This window comes from Panthera tigris, chromosome A3, assembly GCF_018350195.1.
Source record: "Panthera tigris isolate Pti1 chromosome A3, P.tigris_Pti1_mat1.1, whole genome shotgun sequence".
NCBI lineage: Eukaryota > Metazoa > Chordata > Mammalia > Carnivora > Felidae > Panthera > Panthera tigris.
This window is the reverse complement of record NC_056662.1, coordinates 103,552,877-103,574,361: the sequence shown is the minus strand read 5'-3', so window position 1 is coordinate 103,574,361 and position 21,485 is coordinate 103,552,877. Positions and strand designations below refer to the sequence as shown.

General features: G+C 48.4%; 1 protein-coding gene across 2 annotated transcripts in view; it reads left to right on the top strand.

The window, feature by feature from the left end:
• Window positions 1-2,997: 2,997 nt before the first annotated feature.
• Window positions 2,998-21,485, top strand: part of LOC102968763 (two pore calcium channel protein 1-like) — a 40,874-nt gene continuing 22,386 nt past the window's right edge. The window contains exons 1-7 of one of the 2 annotated variants that reach the window (XM_042982032.1): window positions 2,998-3,072; window positions 11,614-11,702; window positions 12,461-12,575; window positions 15,361-15,489; window positions 19,600-19,716; window positions 19,817-19,935; window positions 20,162-20,263. In XM_042982032.1, the coding sequence (XP_042837966.1) occupies window positions 2,998-3,072; window positions 11,614-11,702; window positions 12,461-12,575; window positions 15,361-15,489; window positions 19,600-19,716; window positions 19,817-19,935; window positions 20,162-20,263 (746 nt within the window). Of the gene's footprint in view, window positions 3,073-11,610; window positions 11,703-12,460; window positions 12,576-15,360; window positions 15,490-19,599; window positions 19,717-19,816; window positions 19,936-20,161; window positions 20,264-21,485 lie in introns of both variants that reach the window. The other variant, XM_042982031.1, reaches the window with a different exon arrangement.

Sequence of the window (21,485 nt, the reverse complement as noted above, 5' to 3'; positions counted from 1 at the left end):
AAATTGCTATTTAAACTCTATCTGTACATCCCTGTTGATTTTACTGTATGTTGTCATAAAAGTAAAATAGAAATATAGTGAAAAATGAAACCTTGTAGGAAAATGTAAGAGGAAAAGGCCTCTCTCCCTTCAAGTTTCTACTCCCTGCTGTGTGCTCAAAAGTTCAGCACTGATGACAGTTTCCTTATGGATGCTTCTAGGGAAATATTTTATTCATTTATCAGAAAATATAGGTATATGCATCCTTTAAAAACTTATACAAAAGATACCAAAATTTATGGAGGGTACTCCCCCCACCCTCGTCTAACATCTTGTAGATTTTTTTCCTATCAGCCATACAGACCAAGTTCATTCTGTCTCCTGGGCTGTATAATATAGCTCACGTAATTCTAAGTTCAAAGGTCAGGTGGTTCTGGGGAGGAAGGTGCCAAAATCTAGTCTTTCCATGAGGCCATCAGAGACCCAGCTGCTTGCACCTGTCTACCGTGCCACCTTGCACAGTCATCCTTACCAGAGGGTGACTGTAAGGTGCTTGCCAGTGGCTGCTGGGAATGCATGTTTTTTATATTACATTCATAGGACAAGGGGAGGGAAGAGAGAGAAAGAAGCCTCTCCTTGGGGGCCATAGCTTCTTTTTAGCCAGGCTGAGCTCACTTGAGTCACATATTTCCCTGAGACCGATCAACTGTTGCCAGGAAAACACCCTGTGTACATTGGCCTAAACCAAACAGGATCATCCTCTAGTGGGAGATGGGGTGGCGGCCTGACCGAGTCTGGGTTCCTGGGTCGGCAGGGTGTGGATAGTAGGTCGGGGGTCAGCAGTGTCTTCAGGGTAGGAGTACTTTTCATTTGCACAGAGCTGCACACAAGCATGTTCAAGTGTATGCAGGTAAAGAGAGATGTAGAGAAGGAAGATCACCAAAACTGGCTAATGGTGGTTATCTTTGATTAGTTGTTTCAACTCTTTACAATGAATACATTTACATTATACAAAAAAAGATATGCCATTTTACATATTATCAGTCACCACTTAGGATAGAAACAGAATAATTGTCTTTTCTCAAGAGCATGCAGAGTTTTATGGTGATCCTCACAATAAACATTCTAAGAACTATTTCAGACATCCTGTAGACACGGGTCATTCGTGACAAGCTGGTGTGAATTCTGCTTTGGCATTTCACCTACTTACCATCCCCAGGAGGTGGGGATTCAACGATGAAAGTTTTCTGCCCCCTCCTCGGCCAGGTGCTTGTGGCCTAGTGGGGTGGGATGGGATATAAGAATAGAAGAACTGAGGCAGCTTGTGGTTGTTTTCATGAAGAGCATGGGACCACAGAGAGGAAGTGACCCACAGGCTGGGAGAAGTGGAGGAAGGGCTTGCAGGGGATGTGATATTAGAACTGTGTGGGGACAATCAGAGCAGGTGGGTGATGGCAACCAGTGCCTGGCATGCCCACGAAGGAACAGGGGCCACATGGTGTTCTCACTGCAGGCCAGCCTCACGGCCAGAACTGGACTCTCGCATTGAAATGCAGGCTGGCGTCCTGTATTCATTTTATACTGTGGTGTAACAAATTGCCACAAATTTAGGAGCTTAAAGCAACATCCTTTTAGTATCTCATATGAGACAATATATAGACATGAGATGATGCCCCGAGTCTCACATGGCTGACACAAAGGAGTGGGCCTGGCTGTCTTCCTTTCTGGAGGTTGTGGGGGAAGAATTTGCTTCTAGGTTCATTCGGAGTGTTGGCAGAATTCAGTTCCTTGAAGTTCCCCTCTATCTTCAAGGTATTAGCATCCTGGCCAGGCACATTGAGCCCTTCCTGGGCTTCCTTCCAATCTCTCACCTCCTCTTCTGCTTTTCTCTTCTGCTTTTAAGGGCTCATGTGATTTCATTGGGCCAACCTAGATAATCCAGAATAATCTTTGTATTTTAAGGCCAACTGATTAGTGACCTGAATCTCTTCTGAGAGTAAAGTAACAGTCCCAGGGATTAGGATGTGGAAACTTTTGCCAAGGCCGGGGTGGGGGACATGATTCTGCATGCTTCAGTTCTGGAGCTGGACCTTGGCAGCCATCAATACCTATAGCACAGGGTCCTGATGAACCACCTGGGAGGATACCAGGCTTCCTGCTGGGTGACCAGGGCCAGTCCCAGCCCTGCCAGGCTTTTCCTTCTCTGAGAAGTGTCAGCGGAGTCGGTTGGTACTGGGTCCAGGGCCACCTGCCCTGCTGGCCAAGGCTCATCCAAGAATTGGCCTCAAGTATTTTATGTGTACTATCATAATAAATTCATGACAACATTAAAAAAAAATCAGAAACAGTTTCATGAAAATCTGCATTTTTTCTTTCTCTGGAAAGTTCATCAGCTCTGGCAAAACTGAGTTCCTGGCCAAGCTGGAACTGGGGGCACCCTGGGGGAAGGGAGGAGGGTCTGTGCGCCCTCCCTGAAAGTATCTGCCCTGGGAGGCCCCACTGAGTCCACACCCAGTTTTCCCGGGGTCTCCACGAGGACGGGGAGGGAGGGAATCCGCGTTTACTGGGCCCTCGCCAGTGGCAGCCACTGACTCTACATTCACTCATTGACTTCTCCGACCAACTATTTTGCTGGTGCGCCCACGGCACACGGTTGGGGCCTTATGCCAGGGTGGCCTCTAACCCGCGCCGCCACCAGCCGGAGCTCGTCCCCGGCGCCCCCTCGGCGGCCCGCTCCCGCCCCCGCCGGCTCCGCGTCCCCGCCCCTGGCTCCGGAGCGCGGCCGGGAGGCCGGGCGGGGAAGGGGCCGGAGCCTGGAAGCCCGCCGCACCCGCCACCCCCGCCACCCCCGGTCCCTCGCCCTCGGGGCCGCCGCGGGCCGTCCCCCTCCGCGGTCACGTGAAGAGCCGAGCGGAGTGCGCCCAGCGCGGGCCTCCGGGGGCCCGAGGACAGAGTCCGCCGCGGCGGTCCCGGCGGTCCCGACGCTCCCGCACCCCGGCCCGCCGCGCCGCCGCCGAGATGCCCGGGGCCGGCCGAGCCGCGGGCGTGCGCCGCCTGCGCCGGCAGCCGTCGGAGGAGCCGCCCGCGCAGGAGGTAAGGGGGCGACGGCCGCCGCGCTCGCAGGACGCCCCGAGGGCTGGCGGCGTGCGCCGACGGCAGAGTCTCCGGCCCCGAGGTTTCCCTCCCCGCGCGGACACCCCCGGAGCTCCCGGGTAGAGCGCGACCTCGCGCAAAGCCGGCGCCGGCCGCTGGGAGTGAGGGCCCCGTGTGGGGAGGCGGGCGAAGAGCCCCTCCGCCCCGGGGCTTACTCCGTCCTCTGGGCCGCGGGAGCCCTGGCACCCGGCGCTGCTCCGCTGGAAGGCGCACGGGCGGCCGCGGCTCTCGGGATCCGCGCCCCGGGCCGCAGCCCTGCACGCTGCAGTCGGTAGGGGGGCTGTCAACCCCGCGCCGCCTTAGCCCGCCCGGAGCCGCCTCCCCCGGACGGGGCCCGGGCTGGGACCGGCGCCCGGGCTCCGTTTGGGGGTCCAGGACCAATGAAGCGCCTCCCCGCCTGTCCCCGGGGCTGGGTGGCCCGTGCTCGCCGCACTGTGCTCCATGGCGGCAGGAAAACATCCGAGGGTCCCATTGCAGGGAAACGCCCGGGAAGAAGGCTGCAGGATGTGGGTCTGGGAGTGCTGATGCAGCGCCGGCTCTTCTGATCCCCGCGGGACGAAGCAGATGTGCTCAGCTCTGCACTTCTTTGGAAGACGTGGAGCTTCCAAGCAGTCATTCCTGGACTGTTGCCTTTCTCTGGACAAGCACTCAGAGCGGAGAGGGAGGCAGAGCTCCAGTGATAGGAAGCCCCCGCTTGATTCAGGAAACCCTAACTGTGAATGACAAGATGAGGGGGGGGCCCATGATCTGGTCGAGCCTCTGTTTTCCCCCTCTGTAAGGTGGGATGATAATTCACACCCACCTCAGAGGAGTGTGAAGGCCGTATCAGTCAGGCTCAGGGCACTGTGCCTGGCCCACGGTAATGACAGCCAGGCTTCTCGGGGAACATTCATACCTGCTGGATTTCCTTCTGGTTGTGCAAGTGTGTGGGAGGTGAAGGGTGTTTTAGTCCCTTCTTCTCCTCCTTGAGCTGGCCTCTTCAGCTCTGGGCTGTTCTGGTAAAGCCCCTGCCTCTCCTCAGTGGGCTCCTGTAGCCTGCTGAAGAGGGCCCACGGGGCAGGCTCTGTGGCATAGGATTTAAAAGACCCGCCTGGTGCATTGGCCTGCGTCTTTGGCCTGCTGGTCTGGCCACTTATAACAGGTGAATTCTGCCACGTCTCCTTAAGAGAACAGGTAGAGGAAGGCAGGTCAAGGAGAGAGAGGAGGGGAAGGATTCTTGGTTGACCGAACAGGCCCTGCCCCTCTCCTTCTGCACAATGATGGACCTGTGATCACCAGAATTTTCTGTAGCAAGAACTGTAGCCTGAGACTGTCCATATCCTCCCTGTGTGTATTTAATGTTTCTTTGTCTGAATAAGAGAAGAATGTAAAGACACGAGTAATTTGAGACCTCAAGAAATGCAAGGAAGGCTGAAAACAGCCCAGGGGAGCAGGCAGAAAAGGTGAGGAGCCTGGTACCAGCTGGTAATTCTCAGCAGAACCCCTCATTTTCCGAGATAACAGCGATGATTGAGTCATTAAGCCAAGGCTCTGACCTCAGACACTTGGTAGCTACGATGGCATGATTAGTTTTGGGTCACTGAATAAAAAAACTGCCTAGTCATCTGAAATGCCATTTCCACCCTCTCCTTTCAAGCAGTTTTTTAGAACCTTTTTCTGCCTGGTGTTTATTTTGGCAGATTCTAAAATGGCAATCCACTCCTTTGGTGCTTTTCCCAACAGTTCCAGCTGTGAAATTGAAATAATCCAATGCTAGTGATTCTCACCCTTACTGCTGGTTATAATTACCTGGGGAGTTTTTAGAAGCGTATCTGGGTTCAGGCAGGCCCTAGCCCTCGAGATTCTGATGTGATTGGTCTGAGTATGGTCTGGGTAACAGTCACTTTAAAGCTCCCAAGTATTGAAAGCGTAGCCAAGGTTGAGAGCCCATGTCCTGTATGCTGTTACTTTGTGACCTTCGTGATCACCTCTTAATATCTTATGTGCTTCTCTTCGAATGTTCCCTATTCTTAAACCTTTTCCTTCAAGTCTTAGATTACCGTGTCTTCAGGCTCTGGTCTTCCCGGTGTTGCCTTATAGTGATTTGCAGAGAAGTTTTTTTTGCAGGAGGAAAATGCGAGTACCCGGGAAGGCTTGGGAGAGTATTGGTTAAATCAGGGAGTCTTAAACTGAAGTGTCCACAGGGGCCAGAGAGGAACATAAAACCCGTGGCCTAGGTGGGAATGACTCAGTTGGGGAGGAGAGTGGGGCTTGTGGTGACACGGAGGGCGTGTTTTTTGCCCCAGGAAGACCACGGTTATCTACTTCCGGTTGGTTGTGGCTACACGGCCTATCACAGATTGTAAAAATGGCCACAAACTCTTCCCATCCTGGACACGGCCCCATTTGCAGTGAGCCTTTGCAACTCCTTACATCAGGAGGTGGAGTCGATTTCTCCAGCCCTTGAGACCATTGGCCAGGCGACTTGCTTTGGCCAATGCGACATTAGCAGATGTGACACAAGCAGGGATATGAAAAACACTTGAGCATCGGTTCTTGCCCTCCTGATGCTCCTGGAAATCCTTTGACCACCGACGTGTGGAAGAGCCGTGGCCAGCCTGCTGCCTGGCGCACATGGCTGAGACACGTGAGTGCGGCTGTTCTAGACCATCTCCTCCAGATGGCCATACAGATCAGCTGAGTTGACCTGGACCAGATGGGTTGCCTGGCTGACCCACCGAACTTGGAAAAAATAATGAGTGTTTATTTAGGTGACCTGAGTATCAGGGTGGGTAGCAAAAGCGTATTGAAATAGAGCCCAGCATTGCCAGATGTTATGACCTTTCAAAGAGAAACCAGAAGTTCAAATTTTTGGGTAAGCTCCAGTTTAGAAAAACAAAAAAAATTGAATTAGTAGCCAGCGTCCATAAAGCACTCTCTGGGCCAAACAAAACACATCTTTAGGCTGCCCTTGGCCTGCAGGTTGTTGGTCTTTCTGCACAGAGGGACGTGAGGTGTTTATACTAACAGCTAATTGCCATCTATTCTCTCACCCATCTTCCCGTGGCTGCTATGCCCCAGCTTACCCTTAGCAGCTAGCTGTTTCTTTATATGAAATGTCCACAACATACTTCACAGCCCGGACTTCTGCTGGCAGTCTTTCCACTTGGAAATGGAAACTTCTGGTATTTCCAGTCTTCGTAGAGGAAGTGAGATTTGAGATGGGCCCCCAAAGAAGGAAAGTTCTAGAAAGGATACTCTTGGTTTTTACGTGAACAAGAGATCAGGCGCGGAAGTGGGGCTGGTGGTGGGGCCGTGGATGGCACACCCACGAGTTGTGGCCAGAGAAGAGGGTTTCTGTAGGGAATTGAGGGTGACAAAGTTGGAGACAAGGGAGATTGTGGACCCCCTAAATGCCAAACCAGAGATGTCACATTAGATTCTGTGGGCAATCTGTGTAAAGAGAAGTCAGAGAAGGGAGATTGTGGAGCCCCTAAATGCCAAGCCAGAGATTTTACATTTGATTCTGTGGGCACTCTATGCAAAGAGAAGTCACTAGAAGCTTTTGAACGGGAGTTGGATAGGAAAGCACCGATCACCTCTGTTCCAGGCATCCGTGTGCTTGTAACCTATGGGGGGAAAGAAGGGAGGCTGAGAGAGAGGCAGACAGAAAGTACAGTCCTTGTAGTGAGGGAAAAACTGAGATGAGGGAATTTTCCTTAAAATTTATGGCAACCTCTTTTTACCTTAGGTTGTGGTTAGGTTAATTTTCTTCTATATCTAAATAAGGCATATCGGCTTTTTTCAAAGCACTTCTGTCAACAGCTTCGTCAAGGTTCTTGTTTGACTTAAAGGTATCTGGAGCTTCCAGTTTATTCCTACACTGGGGGCTTAGGGAAGGAACTTTCTTGCTCTCTACTGAGAGCCTCTGGAAATGATGATTCCCTCCCCCACCTCCCACCCTGCCCTGTGCATTTTCTTCCCTCTCTCCCTAAGTGATTCTAAGTTATTCACCTTTCCTCAGAATGCAGGTTTACAGGGTTGAGAGGGCCAGAGGAGAAAACACAAACATCTTAAACGCATTTTTAAATCTCGGGGACAGGAAAGGAAATGTCACAGCTTCGAGAAGAGGAGAAAAAGAAAGTCAAGAGAAGTCAGTTATTGCCATAGCACCATGAAGATGCAAAACATACAAGAAGCAGTAGTAAAATGGCCACGTTTAGACCAGTGATTTTCCATCCTGACTGCATATTGGAACCCCCAGGGAACTTTACAAATTCAGCCTGGGTCTCACCTCCTTGAGATTCTGATGTGGTTGGTCTGGGCAACGAGAGCTTTACAAGCAAAGCTCTGAAGGCGGTGGTCTGAGCGGTGGGAGCTCTAGAACTGCTCCCCTGGCAGCCACTGGTGCCTTCCCTAGGTGGGGGCTGCTGCTTTGAGGTGCAAAACCATCTATTAGCTGCATGGGGGGGGAGGCATTGCGATTTGGTCTTTGCTGTTTTCATGGTAGATATGGGCAGTGGTTCCCATGTAAACTTGAAGTATGCAGTTTTGAAACAGCATGTCTGACACAAGCCCGTTCTTGGGTTGGATGAAAATGATTTGTTTTATGGAAAGATACCAATGACCTTAATACCAGTAAGAATGCCCATTATAGTAAGGTTGCCTGTTAAGAGCACTTCTTCCCAAGGAAAAATGGGAAGGACCCTTAGAAGGTGCACGCAAACAGGATGGAGAGAGGGAAGATAGGTAGGAGCAGAAGACAGAGCAGATGAGGTTTTAAAAAGAGACATGTCGGAAATGCAATAGCTAAGGGTGGGAAAACTCTGAAACAATATAAAAGTAAATTTGCTGTTGTGAAAGTGTCAGCATATTTAAACATAACAGGTATGAATTCAGATGGCAAGGGGGGAGTTGAAAGAGGTGCCACGGTGCTTATATCATTCATTCAGTGTGGGGAGCCTGGGTGATGACTGATGGAGGTGACCCCCAGGGCCCAGCTGGGTGAGGAGGGATTGCTGGTGAGCATTTTTTTTTTTTTTCTGTTTTCTACCTGGAGGCCATGTGGATGATGCATCTCAAATCCACAATTGTCAAACTCCTTTTGTGCGGACAAACTGTTTCACTGGGACTGAAAGAATGTTAGTAGTATCATTTTTTTTTTCAGTAATTGTTTTTTTTTGAGATAGAGAGAGAGAGTGCGAGTGGGGGAGGAGCAGAGAGATGGAGACACAGACTCCGAAGCAGGTTCCAGGCTCTGAGCTGTCAGCACAGAGCCTGATGTGGGGCTCGAACTCACGAACTGTGAGATCATGACCTGAGTGGAAGTCAGATGCTTAACCGACTGAGCCACCCAGGCGCCCCCCAAGATATTTTTTAATGTTTACTTATTTTTGAGAGAGAGGGAGAGAGAGAGAGACAGAGAGACAGAGCACAAGCGGGAGAGGGGCAGAGAGAGAGAGGGAGATACAGAATCTGAAGCAGGTTCCAGGCTCTGAGCTGTCAGCACAGGGGTTTGAACCCATTCATGGGGTTTGAACCCACGAATCATGAGATCATGACCTGAGCTGAAGTTGGACATTTAACTAACTGAGCCACCCAGGTGCCCCAGTAGCATCATCTTTTTAAATTGGGAACAATTAAATTGGCTTTAAGAGATTTTGCTTTAAATATATCTATGTCTATGTCTATATCTGTATCTATAAACATGGGGCTTGATCTCATGACCTGGGCTGGAATTAAGAGTTGGACACTTAACTGACTGAACCGCCCAAGTGCCCCTAAATATGTTTTTTTACACTTGATCTTAGCCAAAAGGCCGAGAAGTGATCCTAAATATATTTTTTAAAGGAAGGCCTTAATATCTTAATTCTTTGCTGTCCCAGTATGATCGATACGAGACTTAATGAAACTTTCTTAAAATCTCGGGGACAGAGATTTTATATCTAAAATAGATTTCTGAGCATATCCTGGGAGGACTCTAGTGTTCCTCAGTGTTCATGATGTTCAATGGAAAAATAATTGGCATTAAGAGATTGTCTACTAAAATGTTTTTAATATGTAAAAGAAAAACGTGTGTTAAGTGTTTAACACATTTGTATGGTACTTTTTAGTGTTTAATAACCTGCTTTTAAAAATTTGCTGCACCAGCCCTGAGAATGCACATGACTCAGGAGGTGATGGGTTCTTACAGTGGTTAATTCATCTTTGAGACTTTTGTTCCACATCTATTTTTAATCAAAACATTTATCTTTGTTTTGGGGCAATTTTTAACCGCTTTAGTGAGCCATGATCGATATACATTAAACTACACTTACTTGAAGAGTGTAGTTTGATGAGTCTTGGTGAGCCTTGATATCACAAGGAAAACACTTGTGATAGTAATACCACATTCAAGGTAATGATTGCATCACCCTTACGGATTTCCTCATGCCTATTTGCAACCCACCCCTCTCTCCATCCCCTCCTCCCCCTGTTCCCAGGCAACTGATCTGGTTTCTGCCGCCATAGATTCATTTGCATATTCTAGAGTTTTATATACTCGTGTAGTAGGTGTTCCTTTGGGAGATAGGAGTTAACTTCTTTCACAGAAAACTTATTTTCAGATCCATCCATTATGTTGTGTTTATCAGGAATTCATTCCTTTTTATTGCTGAGTAGTCTTCCATGGCATACATATATCACATTTTGTTTACCCATACATGTATCTGTGGACATTTTGGTTGTTTCTGGTTTTCGCCTCTCAAGTTTCTAGTTTTCAACTATTTCAAATATTTGCATACAGCTTCGGAATGGTGTTCTCACATAGCCACATTCTTGGGTTGGATGTAAAGTCTCTATGTAGACATATGCTTTCTTTCTCTTTGGTAAATGCTTAGGAACGGAATGGCCCCAAAATTACCAAATTGTTTGCCAAAGTAAATGAACCGTTTTCCATTCCTACCAACACTGTGTGAGAGTTCTAGTTGCTTTACATCCATGTGAGCTCTTGGTAGAGTCAGTCTTCAGTTTTAGACATTGTTTAGTCTTAGTGGATATGTAGTGGTAGTTCATTGTGGCTTAAATGTGTATTTCCCTCATGACTAAAAATGTTGAACATCTTTTTATGTGCTTATTTGCCATGCATATATATATATATCTTCTTTGGTGAAATGTCTCTTAAAAGACCTATCTTAGTAACAAATGTTTGTTTTTTAATGCAATATGACTTACTTTTTTAAGTGTTGCAATATGAAATAAATTTAGGAAATGCAGTCCTACAGTGTGTACAAATATATACTTTTGTCCAAAGTTTGGAATCTTTTGACCTCTCCGAATACTAGATGCATTTGCAAAATTGGCTTGCTTGACCAATGGTAGATCTCCATTCCAGTCCATACAGGACGATGTCCTGTGTTTTGAGGAGGTAACTCTGGTAATCGAATGGATAATCGGGTTTTTTTCCTCCTAGAGGACGAAGGAAGGTCTAAATAGCTAGTCTGTTTGTATGTGTTCTTTATCTCATTTATACAGAATCAGAAATGTGAGTCATCACCCATGGGGCTCAGCTGTACTGGTCATGAGGAGATGTAAAGTCAAATCTCAAGATGCCCCTCTGGCTGGTTGGATATTATCAATCATTTTAAATTATAAGAATGTTGGCGAGAAGCAGGAAACATGGTGCTCATGTACTATTTAGAGTCATATCAAAGGTGTAACTTTGGGGGAAACAATTTGGTGGTATCTATCAAAATAAAAAAATGCAAAGACCTTTCATCCACAAGTTCAACTGTGTCCTACAAGCACACTCATATGGCACAAAGATATGCATGTGTGTCTGTGTGTAATACATATTTTAAAAAATCCAATGTAATTGTGTTTGAAATAGTAAAGGGAGACACTACTTAAAGGAAGAGGCATTTGTTGAAAAGAACGGGGTAGGTGTGTATATATTGTCATGAAAAAAAAATGTCCAGAATATATGGAGTGAGAAAAATAAGCTTTGGACCATATGAAAATAATTTATTATTTTTAAATTATGTGTATATGTAGAGCGGGGCTCATACCTTGAGAAGGAGTTAGCTTCAAAAGTCATCAAAAAAGGCAATAATTTATTTACTTACTACCCTTGAAAAACACTCTAACCACTCATCAAGTACCCTAAATATAGTTTTGTGTTTATCTGTTTGTGTGTATATAGCCCTATATATGTTTGTATAAACGTACCATTTAAGTACGTTTATACGTACTACTCAGTGCTTTCTCGTTTCTTCCTCTGAGAGCACACATTACAGGGCACACAGTTTGCATTCAGGAAGGTTAAGCGTGCCTGTGTCTCAGCCCCACCTCAGGTCCCAATGCCCAGGAAAACACATACAGTACTCCGAAGGTTGATTACCTCTGGCGAGAGTGAGGTGGTGCGGGGAGAGAGGGAGGAGGGTTTCCTTTTGTTCATATACATGAAAAAGAGAAGTGTCCTTTCCTCCTCTGATTGTTGTTCTCTCCTTACTTTCTCCCAAGGAGGACCAGAACCTTCTCCTGGCAGCTGCCTATGTTTCTGATGCCCAGTACAACAGAAATGTTCCATTTGAAACGTCTCCTCGGGCCATCAGGTAAATAAAGTATTAAACTGTCTCCTAGAGCAACCTGTCCTTTAGTACTTACCAGTCTTGAAGTTGAACCCAAACTGAAGACATTGTCTCCACAAACATTTTGAGAAGTCTCTAGGATAAGGCATGGAGATTTGGATAAAATCCTAACATCCAATGCTTTTTTTTTTTTTTTTTTTTTAAGTTATAAGAGCATGGTGTCTCACACATAGGGAAGCACTCAATAAATACATTAAGGACAGATAAATGAGTACATGACTAACATATAGAGCAGGAGATAGGGCATCTGAAGTGAATCACATCATCCTTTCCTCGTAGACAAGGTTGTCCTCTTAGAGCCACTTAGGCGAAAAGACTTGTTCTTTTTCTTTCTGGTGCCTTCTGATGCATTCCATATATTTGTTCTTTTCGTAAGAATCATGCCTTTTCTCTCCCACCCCCTGACCGGTCACTGGTCAAAGTCCTCTGAAAGTATTCTTTTTATTACGGTCACAACCACTATGCCGGAGGTACTGATCATAGCTTGAGACGGTTAAGAGACTGTGGTTTGAGAAGCGATACTATTGTTGCCTTTTTTTTTCTGTTAGTGTTTTGTAATGTGCGCTCAATTCAGTGCTGTCCCTTGCTCCCTAAGATTTAAAGGAAATGTGGCCAGAGTCCTATTTTGTATTTTGCCCACCATTAGTCTTTTAGTGGGAAGTGTGAGTTTTGTGTAACTCCTGCTCCTTGTATATAAACACCTTTATTCTTTTCATCTTCAGACTTTACTATTTTTATAACCACTGGACAATGCAAGTAGCCATCTACTTCTTTATTTGTGTCGACCTCTCTCTCGCCCTGTTTGAAGAACCGGCACTGTTTCCCCTGCCTTTCTTGGTAAGGATTAAAAACAAAATGGCTAACCAGACTTTGTCATTGATGAGTTGGGCCCCATGCCTTCTTCCTTTTTTTTTTTTTTTTTCCAAATTTCAATAAATACGAGTGTGGTTTTCTTTTATTATTATTTTTAAATGTTTGTTTATTTTGAGAGAGAGAGAGAAAGAGAGAGAGGGTGCTTGTCCGCACCTGTGTGTGCACAGGGGAGGGGCCAAGAGAGGGAGACAGAGAATCCCAAGCGGGCTCCTTACTGTCAGTGCAGAGCCTGACTCTGGGCTCAAACTCAAACTCATGAACTGTGGGATCATGACCGGGGCCAAAATCAAGAGTGGGATGTTTGCCTGACCGAGCCACACAGGTGCCTTGGATGAGGTTTTATTTTCATTGCTGGGGTTTTTTGGAAGAACTCTGCTTACTCGCTGAGCTGATGCTTGTCTCAATTATAAGGCATTTTATTTATTTATTTATTTATTTATTTATTTATTTATTTATTTTTAACGTTTATTTATTTTTGAGACAGAGAGAGACAGAACATGAACGGGGGAGGGTCAGAGAGAGAGAGGGAGACACAGAATCTGAAACAGGCTCCAGGCTCTGAGCTGTCAGCACAGAGCCCAGCGCGGGGCTTGAACTCACGAACCGCAACATCATGACCTGAGCCGAAGTCGGACGCTTAACCGACTGATCCACCCAGGTGCCCCTATAAGGCATTTTAAATGGAGTAGAGGTTTTTGTCTTCCGTGTCCGCAGGGATGAATTGGGTAGACAAGTGATATTTTCAGAGCGTATCCATGAAAGGGCGAGTAGACAATGTCATAATTTAGTGTGATACACAACTTGTTGTACTTGCCACGTTTCCAGCTTTTTTTTTTGTAGTCCTAAATCACTATTTATTGGCACTTAGCAGCTGATCACGTACGGTTTTGAGTAGTCGCATCAAATTCACCAGCTACTCTGGCTCGGTCCAAGTATGTAATTGATGATCCACTCATGTTAATTTCCCGACTTGATGCTGCCCCTGCAGTTGTCTCAGAGACAGGGTGACTGGCAAGGCCCAGAATATCTACAGTCTGGTCCTTCAACAGATAAAACTGACCCCTATCTTTATCACCTCCCCTGATTCTGTGGGTAAGTGGGCCCAGGCCGGAAAGATTTCCTGCTCCTGTGTCGTTAGCTGGGGTAACAATATCTGGAAGCTCCGTGGATCTCTGGAGGCTGGCAGGTGCTGCTGGCCGCGAGCTGGGAGCTTGCCTGGCTGGAGCCGTGGACCAAGTGCCCTGCTGTGTTACGCAGCTGCTGCAGGTGGTGTAGGTTTCTCCCAGTGGGGGAGGAGCAGGGCCAAGCAGGAGCATCCGAGTGTACAAGCCTCCACTTCCGTCAGCTTGTTGATGTCCTCTCGGCCAAAGCCCCTGAGATGCCGGAGCCCCGAGTCAACATGGGAGGACGCTGCACACGGGGCTGAAAACTGGGAGCGTGGTTCACCGGGGGCCACCAAAGTGATGGTGTAACACACTTCTCTATGATGAAGAGGCTACAATTAGTGAAGTCTCTGCATAGAAAACTTGTAGCCCAGTGACTATCAAAACAAACCCCAGAGTTGGGAGAAGCAGAGCTGTGCATTCAGAGACCCAGACGGTCAGTCCCTCCCTAGCACGGCCCACTCTGGACGCGATGAGACTTCCCTGGGGTTGTCTGCTCAGCCCCTTGCCTCTCTTCCCGAGTCCTCACCCTTCCGTTTGTTTTTGGTCACGTACAGCTTCAGGCTGGCTGAGTTCAGGGTGCTCCTTCAGCCGGTGTTTGGACCTCTGGTCTCTAGAATCGAATGTGTCATGGGGGGGCTTTGGCCCAGATGCAGCATTACCAAGCACATCTTATTTTGAGCAGAGGTGTCCTGGAATTGCCCCAGGCCCTGTTGCAAGCCTGGCCTTGACAGGGAGTCTCTAGAGTCCTTCGAGGATGAATAGGCTGAGGGCTAGACGGTGCGGAAGCGGCTGTAGCCCATGTCCACGCCCAGGACCCATGAAGGCTGGGGTGGGGAGGGGAAGACTGTGTCAAGTGCTGCTTTCAGGGCCCAGTCTCCCCATCTCTTCGTACTGTGCCACCCTCCTCACCCCCTGATGAAGGCAAGTGTCCTTGTTGGGGAGGAGTTACTGCCTCAGGGAATCACAGGAAAGCCCGGGCTGCGATCACAGGCTGCCAGTCTAGCTGCCTGTAGGGATTTTGGAGCTGGTGTCCTGTAACCTACAGAGGAGACGGTCAGGACTTGGCACTGGGTCTCAGTGGCCTCCCTTCTTTCCTCTAAACCAGCCACACACGGGCGGAGGGTGGCAGTGGCACTGATGGCTAAGGAATGACCCACATCTCAAAACACGTCTTTGGGAGGTTACTCTCCTGTTAGAGAAACTGAACTTCTAGATGCCTTTTCTAAATATGAACTTGAAATTGGAGAGCACAGAAGATGCCTGTGTCTGCCGTCCCAGACCTCCCGTCTTCTGGGGAAATGCCTTCTGGGTGCTCTGCCTGCTGATCCAGCCCCTCCCAGGAAGCCCTCCCTGCCTGTTGGGTCATGGGATTCATGACTCAAGGGCAGGTTTCCTCTTAAGAGGAAGAAACCATTCCAACTAGCACAGAATTTGACTGCAATTTGCCGCAGTCAAAGGGGACAGTGCTAATTCTTGGAGGGGGCATCAAGGTGGCTTGGGGGGGCTGGGAGGGTTGCGAGAGAGCTAAAGCTGAACCTCCAAGAGGCGGGGCGCTGTGTTTAGTCTCTGTTTTCTGCGTGCAGGCTACCTCGTTAGCAGAAGTACTCTGTCTGACTGCATTCTTTGGGAGACTTGTACATTTTGCAAAAGTCACTCCTCAAATGGTTTTCTGGAAGGATATGAAAAACATCTGCATCATGGTAACCATCGTGGTGAGTGCTCATTATAGTACCCTGAAGATTTTGTGGTCAAAGGCAGAAACTATGAAGACAAAAGCCTGAATAGATTTGATCTGGTTAAATCAACAATGACAGACGTCGGCACAGCAAACACCATTAGCACAAATGCAAGCGGACCCCAAATGAAGAACAAACAGGGCAACGTATGACAGTGCGAGTGCTGTGTTTTAACATAGCAAGAGCACTTGTAAATTAAAAGGGGGAAAAAAAAGAGGCCCCCAACAGGGCTGAAAATAGGTGAAGGCATCTCCTACAAGAAAAATATAAATAATGGCAGATAATGAAACAATGTGCAGCTTCACTAATTCAGAAATATATATCAAAACAACAATAAAATACCATGTGTTTGCCTATAAAACAGCGTTAGCAAGATGGAGAGGAAACAAAACCCCTGATACCCTCCTGGAGGGACGAGTAAGCTGTCTTTGTCGAAGGCTGTTTGGCAGTTCTTTGAAAAGCCTTAAAGGTGCTTAACACTTGCACCCTGGAGTTCTATTCCTGGGACTTTATCGTTAGGAGAGAAGGATGTGTTCAAAGGTTTAGCTACAAGATTGGTCGGTGGCTGAACCGTTCCTGATACTGGAAAAACTGGTAACAACGTGATTCCCCGACAGTCGATATGTGTTAAATGAAACGTGGCACATCCACTCAGCCCTTTAAACTAGTGTGAAAGCGACAAATGTCTATTACCAAGGCGAGGTGCTTACCATTCATGAAGCCAAAAGAACCAGTTACCACAGAGCTGGATCACGGTTTTGTTGCAAAGAAAAAAAGGAGAGAATGGTACGCATTCACAGAGAGATCTGGGAGGATATATGCTAAGCAGTCAGGCCAAGAGGGGCAGGGTAAGGAATTCCGAAAGGCTGCTGTTAGGGGCAGAGAGGCCCCTTCAGTGATTAGCTAAGGGTACTTGATAATTAGCTTATTACCAACCGCAGCAGCCGGCTTGCCTGAACCCTCATTCTTTCCAGTTCACCCACGGCTCAGTCTGCACGCCCCTAAGCCGTCCATTCTCAGAGCCCTCACGAACACTCCTAGGTAGGGGTCCCCGTGCTGTAGCCAATACTGGTTTCCCCTCTGAGTTTCTTTTGCCTGTGGCCCGCTGCTCACCAGCCGTTTCTACATCTGTGTGTCAACGCAAACACCGTGGGACGAAACCCACGCCCTTTCACCCCTCGCCTCCCCTGGCTGTTTGCTTGCCGGTGGTGCCTTACGTCCCAACACCCAGTCCCACGTCCTCCTAGTCCAGATTCTCCCCTCTCTCACATCCGGCCTCCCCAGGGCCCCTCAGGACACCTCTTGCCCCGTTTCATTCTCCGCACGTGGACTATCGCAGTCGTCTCTGATGTGGCCACACGCTGTCTCTTTGTTGCACGCCATTCTGTTCCCACGTCGTGGCACAGGCCCTGGTCACCCCTTTCGGGAACTGTCGTGGTCACCTCCACCTCAGATGCCCGATACGTGCATTTTAGATGCTGCCGCGGGATTAATTCTCCGGAAGCACGTCTCAGATCACTTCGCTCCCTTGCTGGAAAACGTCTGTCAGTGCCCCAAGACTCTTCAGTGCCCCCCAGTCCTGCAAACGTGCTTTACTCTAGTTGGGACCTCTTCACTCTAGCTGGACCGAGTTGCCTGCTGCCCCACGCACATACCACTCGCTCCTCCCCTGCCTGCGGTGGCTCTTTTGCCTGGAATGTCCACTGTCTTTCCTCACCTTGTTCTACATACTTAACTTGACTTCCCTTCACACATCTGCTGCACCCTCAGAATATGCAGACTACCTATCTGTACTTTTCTTATTTTTAGAAATATTTTCTGCTACTGAAAAGAAATATAGGCGCACTGTGAGCGTCTAAATATAGGTACCTATGAGCACAGGCTTGGGTTCAGTCTGTGACACCATGCTGCCTGATGCAGGACGGCGGGGGGACGGGGTGGGAGGGGAAGGAGGAGGCTATTTCTGGAAGAAAGAAATCCAAACAATACAGACTGTATAAAACAGAGGAAGACACTCCTGCTAATCTCCTCCAAGGAGACTGTGTGTGTCTTCCACGACCCTGTCTGCGGCTTGGCCCCTTCCTAGGCCCCTTACTTGGCCCCTTACCTCTTCATCTCCTAAAACTCCTAGCACAGTGCCTCAAGTACGTGGGCGCGCAGGCACTCATAAAATTTAAGTCCCATCACGGTGCTTCCCTGCTTCAAGTCATCCAGTGCTTTCCATCTCCCGTCCCAGAAAAGCCGAAGTCCTTATTGTGGCGGAGGCTCTGTGCTCCCCCTTCATTACTGCCCCCCCCCCATCCACCCTCCCTGTCTCCTGCTCTCTCCATGCATGCTGGCACTGCCTTAGGCCTCCCTTGCGCGCCCTTTGCCTCATCCGGGTTTTCTCCAGAGCGTGGACCACCACCTGTCGCAGAGCGTCTTTATCAGCAGCACCGTTCTTTCCTTCTGGAATGTGCGCTTTGTGAGGGCCGGCACCTTCTGCCTGGCTCTCGCTCTGTTTCCAGAGCTACAGTGACACCCTGCACTGAGGGGCGCTCTGTGACTGCGAGTATGGAGTGAATTGAATGAGGGCGTTCACTTGCCTTGTCCGGGTCTTTCCTCCATCTGTCGCTGGGGCGATTTCACTCCTTTGCCCTCGTCGCCCTTATTTGAAAGACTTCCGAGGCTCTCCAGGCCCTGGGAATAAGACTCACCTTTTCAGCCTGGTTCTCGAAGCCATTTGCCATTAGTCCTTGTCACTTCCTGCCACGTCTCCCCCCCACCCTCGGGACCCTTGGCTTCCCAGACATGCCAGGACAGCTCCTCCCCGAGAGTCCCTTTACTATGTCTTCCTGCTGTGGCCCTTGATTTTTCTGAGTTTTATTCTTTTAAAATGTTTATTTCTTTTGAGGGGAGGGTCAGACGGAGAGTAGAGAGAGAGAATCCCAAGCAGGCCATCAGCACAGAGCCCAACGCGGGACTCCATCTCGTGAACCGTGAGGCCATGAACTGCACTGACATCAAGGGTCAGACCAGACTGAGCCACCCAGGCACCCCCTGAGTTTTATTCTTTCAAGACTCTGTCATTGGGGCGCCTGGGTGGCTCAGTCAGTTAAGAGAGGCCGATTCTTGATTTTGGGTCAGGTCACGATCTCACAGTTTGTGAGTTCAAGCCCCACGTCAGGCTCCGGGCTGACGGTGTGGATCCTGCTTGGGATTTTCTCTCTCTCCCTCCCTCTCTCTCTTTCTCTCAAAAATAACAATAAATAAACTTAAACAACAACAACAACAACAACAACAAACCTCTATCTTTGCTTTAAGATTACATGAGGGAGTGCTTACCCAGGAAGCCTCCTCCAGCACCGTAACCTTTGGTGATCTGCCTGTCCCCACCCTCCCCTAGACAGCCACGATAGTTCCCTCCTGCCAGCACCCAGGGCACCAGCTTCCTTCCATGGCTGCATCCCATCTCCGCCCCTGTGTCGGATCTCACTGGGTCCTCTGTGGCTTGCTGAATTAACACTTTTGACGATGGAGGTTATTCTTTTTAACTTACATCTTCCTAAAAGTACACTGGGTTCTTCTTTTGCCCTGCTCTTAGGTGATCACGAACCTGACAATAAGGATCAGGATTTTCTTACCTCTGTCACCAGGCTAGACAATTTTATACGTCAAATTGAAGAAAAGTTAAAGCTAATTAGGATGTAGTGTGGAAGCATGTAACTGTGCAGGTAACCGCATGGGCTCTGACGTCAGATTGCGTGGGTTCCAGGGTTGGCTCTGCCCCCTACTAGCTGTGTGACCAGGGCCACATGCTCACCCTCTCTGTGCCCCCAGTGTCTCCATCCAGGAATAGTGCCCACCTTAGGGGTGTGGTGAGGATAACATAGAATAATTACGGAAGGTGCTTTTTGTGCTTCACAGCACATAATAAATGCACAAACAACAGCTACTTTTAATGTTACATCACACAACTAGAATTATCCTGTTTATGGAACTTGCTTTGTGACCCCTCTTCCTGGTCGGTGAGCATGCCTCCCCACCGTCACTCTCTCTCTCCTGGAGCAGTGTGACACTGACCTCTCTGTCCCATGTCTCTCACAGCTGACCTTGATTGATCTGATTATCTATGGGTCCCTGGAAGCTGTGAACGTCCACAGCGTTCGATGGTCAAGGGCCTTAAGACCAGTCTTCCTAATTAACTTCCCTGAAAGTCGTCAGGTAAGGAAGGATATACTTTAGGATATGCAAAGGCTTGACTTTTGTTTTTGCAGAAAATTAGCTGATTCTTGTAAACGAAATGAAAATTTTGTCACCACAGATCCGAAGAACTTTCAGAAGCATCCGGAACACTCTGCCCGATATTCTCTACGTCTTCCTCCTGTTTATGTTCAGTGTGCTGATATTCTCCCTTATGGCCTTGAAGCTTTTTGGGGATAGGTGAGCACGCTGCTCTGGAAGATTCTGCTTGTGAATCCTGCCCCGCCTCCCCCCCACGCCCACCCCCCTTCGGGTTCAGCCTGTTGGTGGCAGAATCTGTCACCGGGTGCCATCTTCCTCGTTCAAACACTCCAGGAGTGCTTCTGGAAGGGGAAAAGTGTATCAGAAACCACGACCTCACTTACGTGTGTGTGTTTTTCACTTTGTGTTCTTGGTTCCTCTTTAGGGGTCTTAAAACAGTGGAAGGATTGCCCTACTTCACAAATATCCTGGACATAGTGTTTGAGCTCTACGTGCTGGTCACTACCGCGAACAGCCCCGATGTCATGTACGTCCATCTTGGCTCATGTTCACGGATAGACACCTGTTACCAGGACAGAATTCGCTTTGTTAAAGGCAGCTGTCTCTGAACACCAGCAGGGCTGAGAGGGGAGAAATAGTGATTTTCCGTTTATTCACGTTCGTGTAAAAATTTTTGAAGGATGTAACATGTTTACGCTAACAATAGCCTACCCTGTCTATCTAAAACTAAGCTTAGATGATTTTTTTTTTTTAAAAGCTGAAAGCAGCAGGAGATATCTCTTGAGATACAACTCTTAAATATTGGAGCCTACTTTCTATTTGGGATTTTTTTGCGTCTTGAATTTAAACAGCTAAGCCATCTTTCAAAAGGAATCGTGGCTCGTTCACCCAAGCATTGATGCACCTTTGTGGTTAGGTGAGACAGGAAAGGAATGTAGAGGTTAGTAGTTGTTGCCTTCCCCTTTGCAATGCCAATTCTCTACACACATGGACTTCACTTAGGAGGAAAACATCATGTATTTTCTTTCCTAACGTCCTTCATATTATGGATTAAGCTTGTTTGGGGAAGTAAAATTATTAAAGAGTGCCACACTGAGTAGATACCCCTTGGGGTCTAGGGCATGGACAGGGCTCAATGCGAGTGTCAATCCCAACCAGGCCATACTGCACTTCGGGGCAGGGCGGGTTTTCTGTCCTCTAGTTCTGTGTGGGATCATCATATCGACTTCCTCTGGCTTGTTGCTCACTCTTGGGCCTGGCTCGGGAAAAACATACACAAGGGAAAGTTGTGGCCCTCCTTGTGTGCCCTTGGATCTTTCTCCCAGACCCTGGGCATGCCAGTGCCTCCAACACCCCCTCCTGTATGAAATCCAATGTCCACTGAAGGTGGAGTGAGCACACACACCTGATTTATGCCTCTCACCCTGGTACCATTATTAATGGTGCTCCTTTCTTTCTCATTGTCCCAGAGTGGCTAGAAAATTATCTGCCTCCCCTGCCCCGCCCCCCAACAAGGCAGTCTGGTGTCCCCGAAGAGCCTTGAGTATAAACCCAGGCCACGCTTCGATTCCTTCTATAGTCCTGGGCAAGTCGGTCTCCTTTCTTAGGCTTCGACTGTGAAACCACAGTGAGGCTCCCTCAGTGTGAAGGGAAGGGATGGGATCGGGAGATCGCCAAGGTCCTACTTGCTTTGAAAGCTGCTGCCTCGAAAAGGCACTGAGACATTCAGAAGGCAAGTTTAGAGCCAG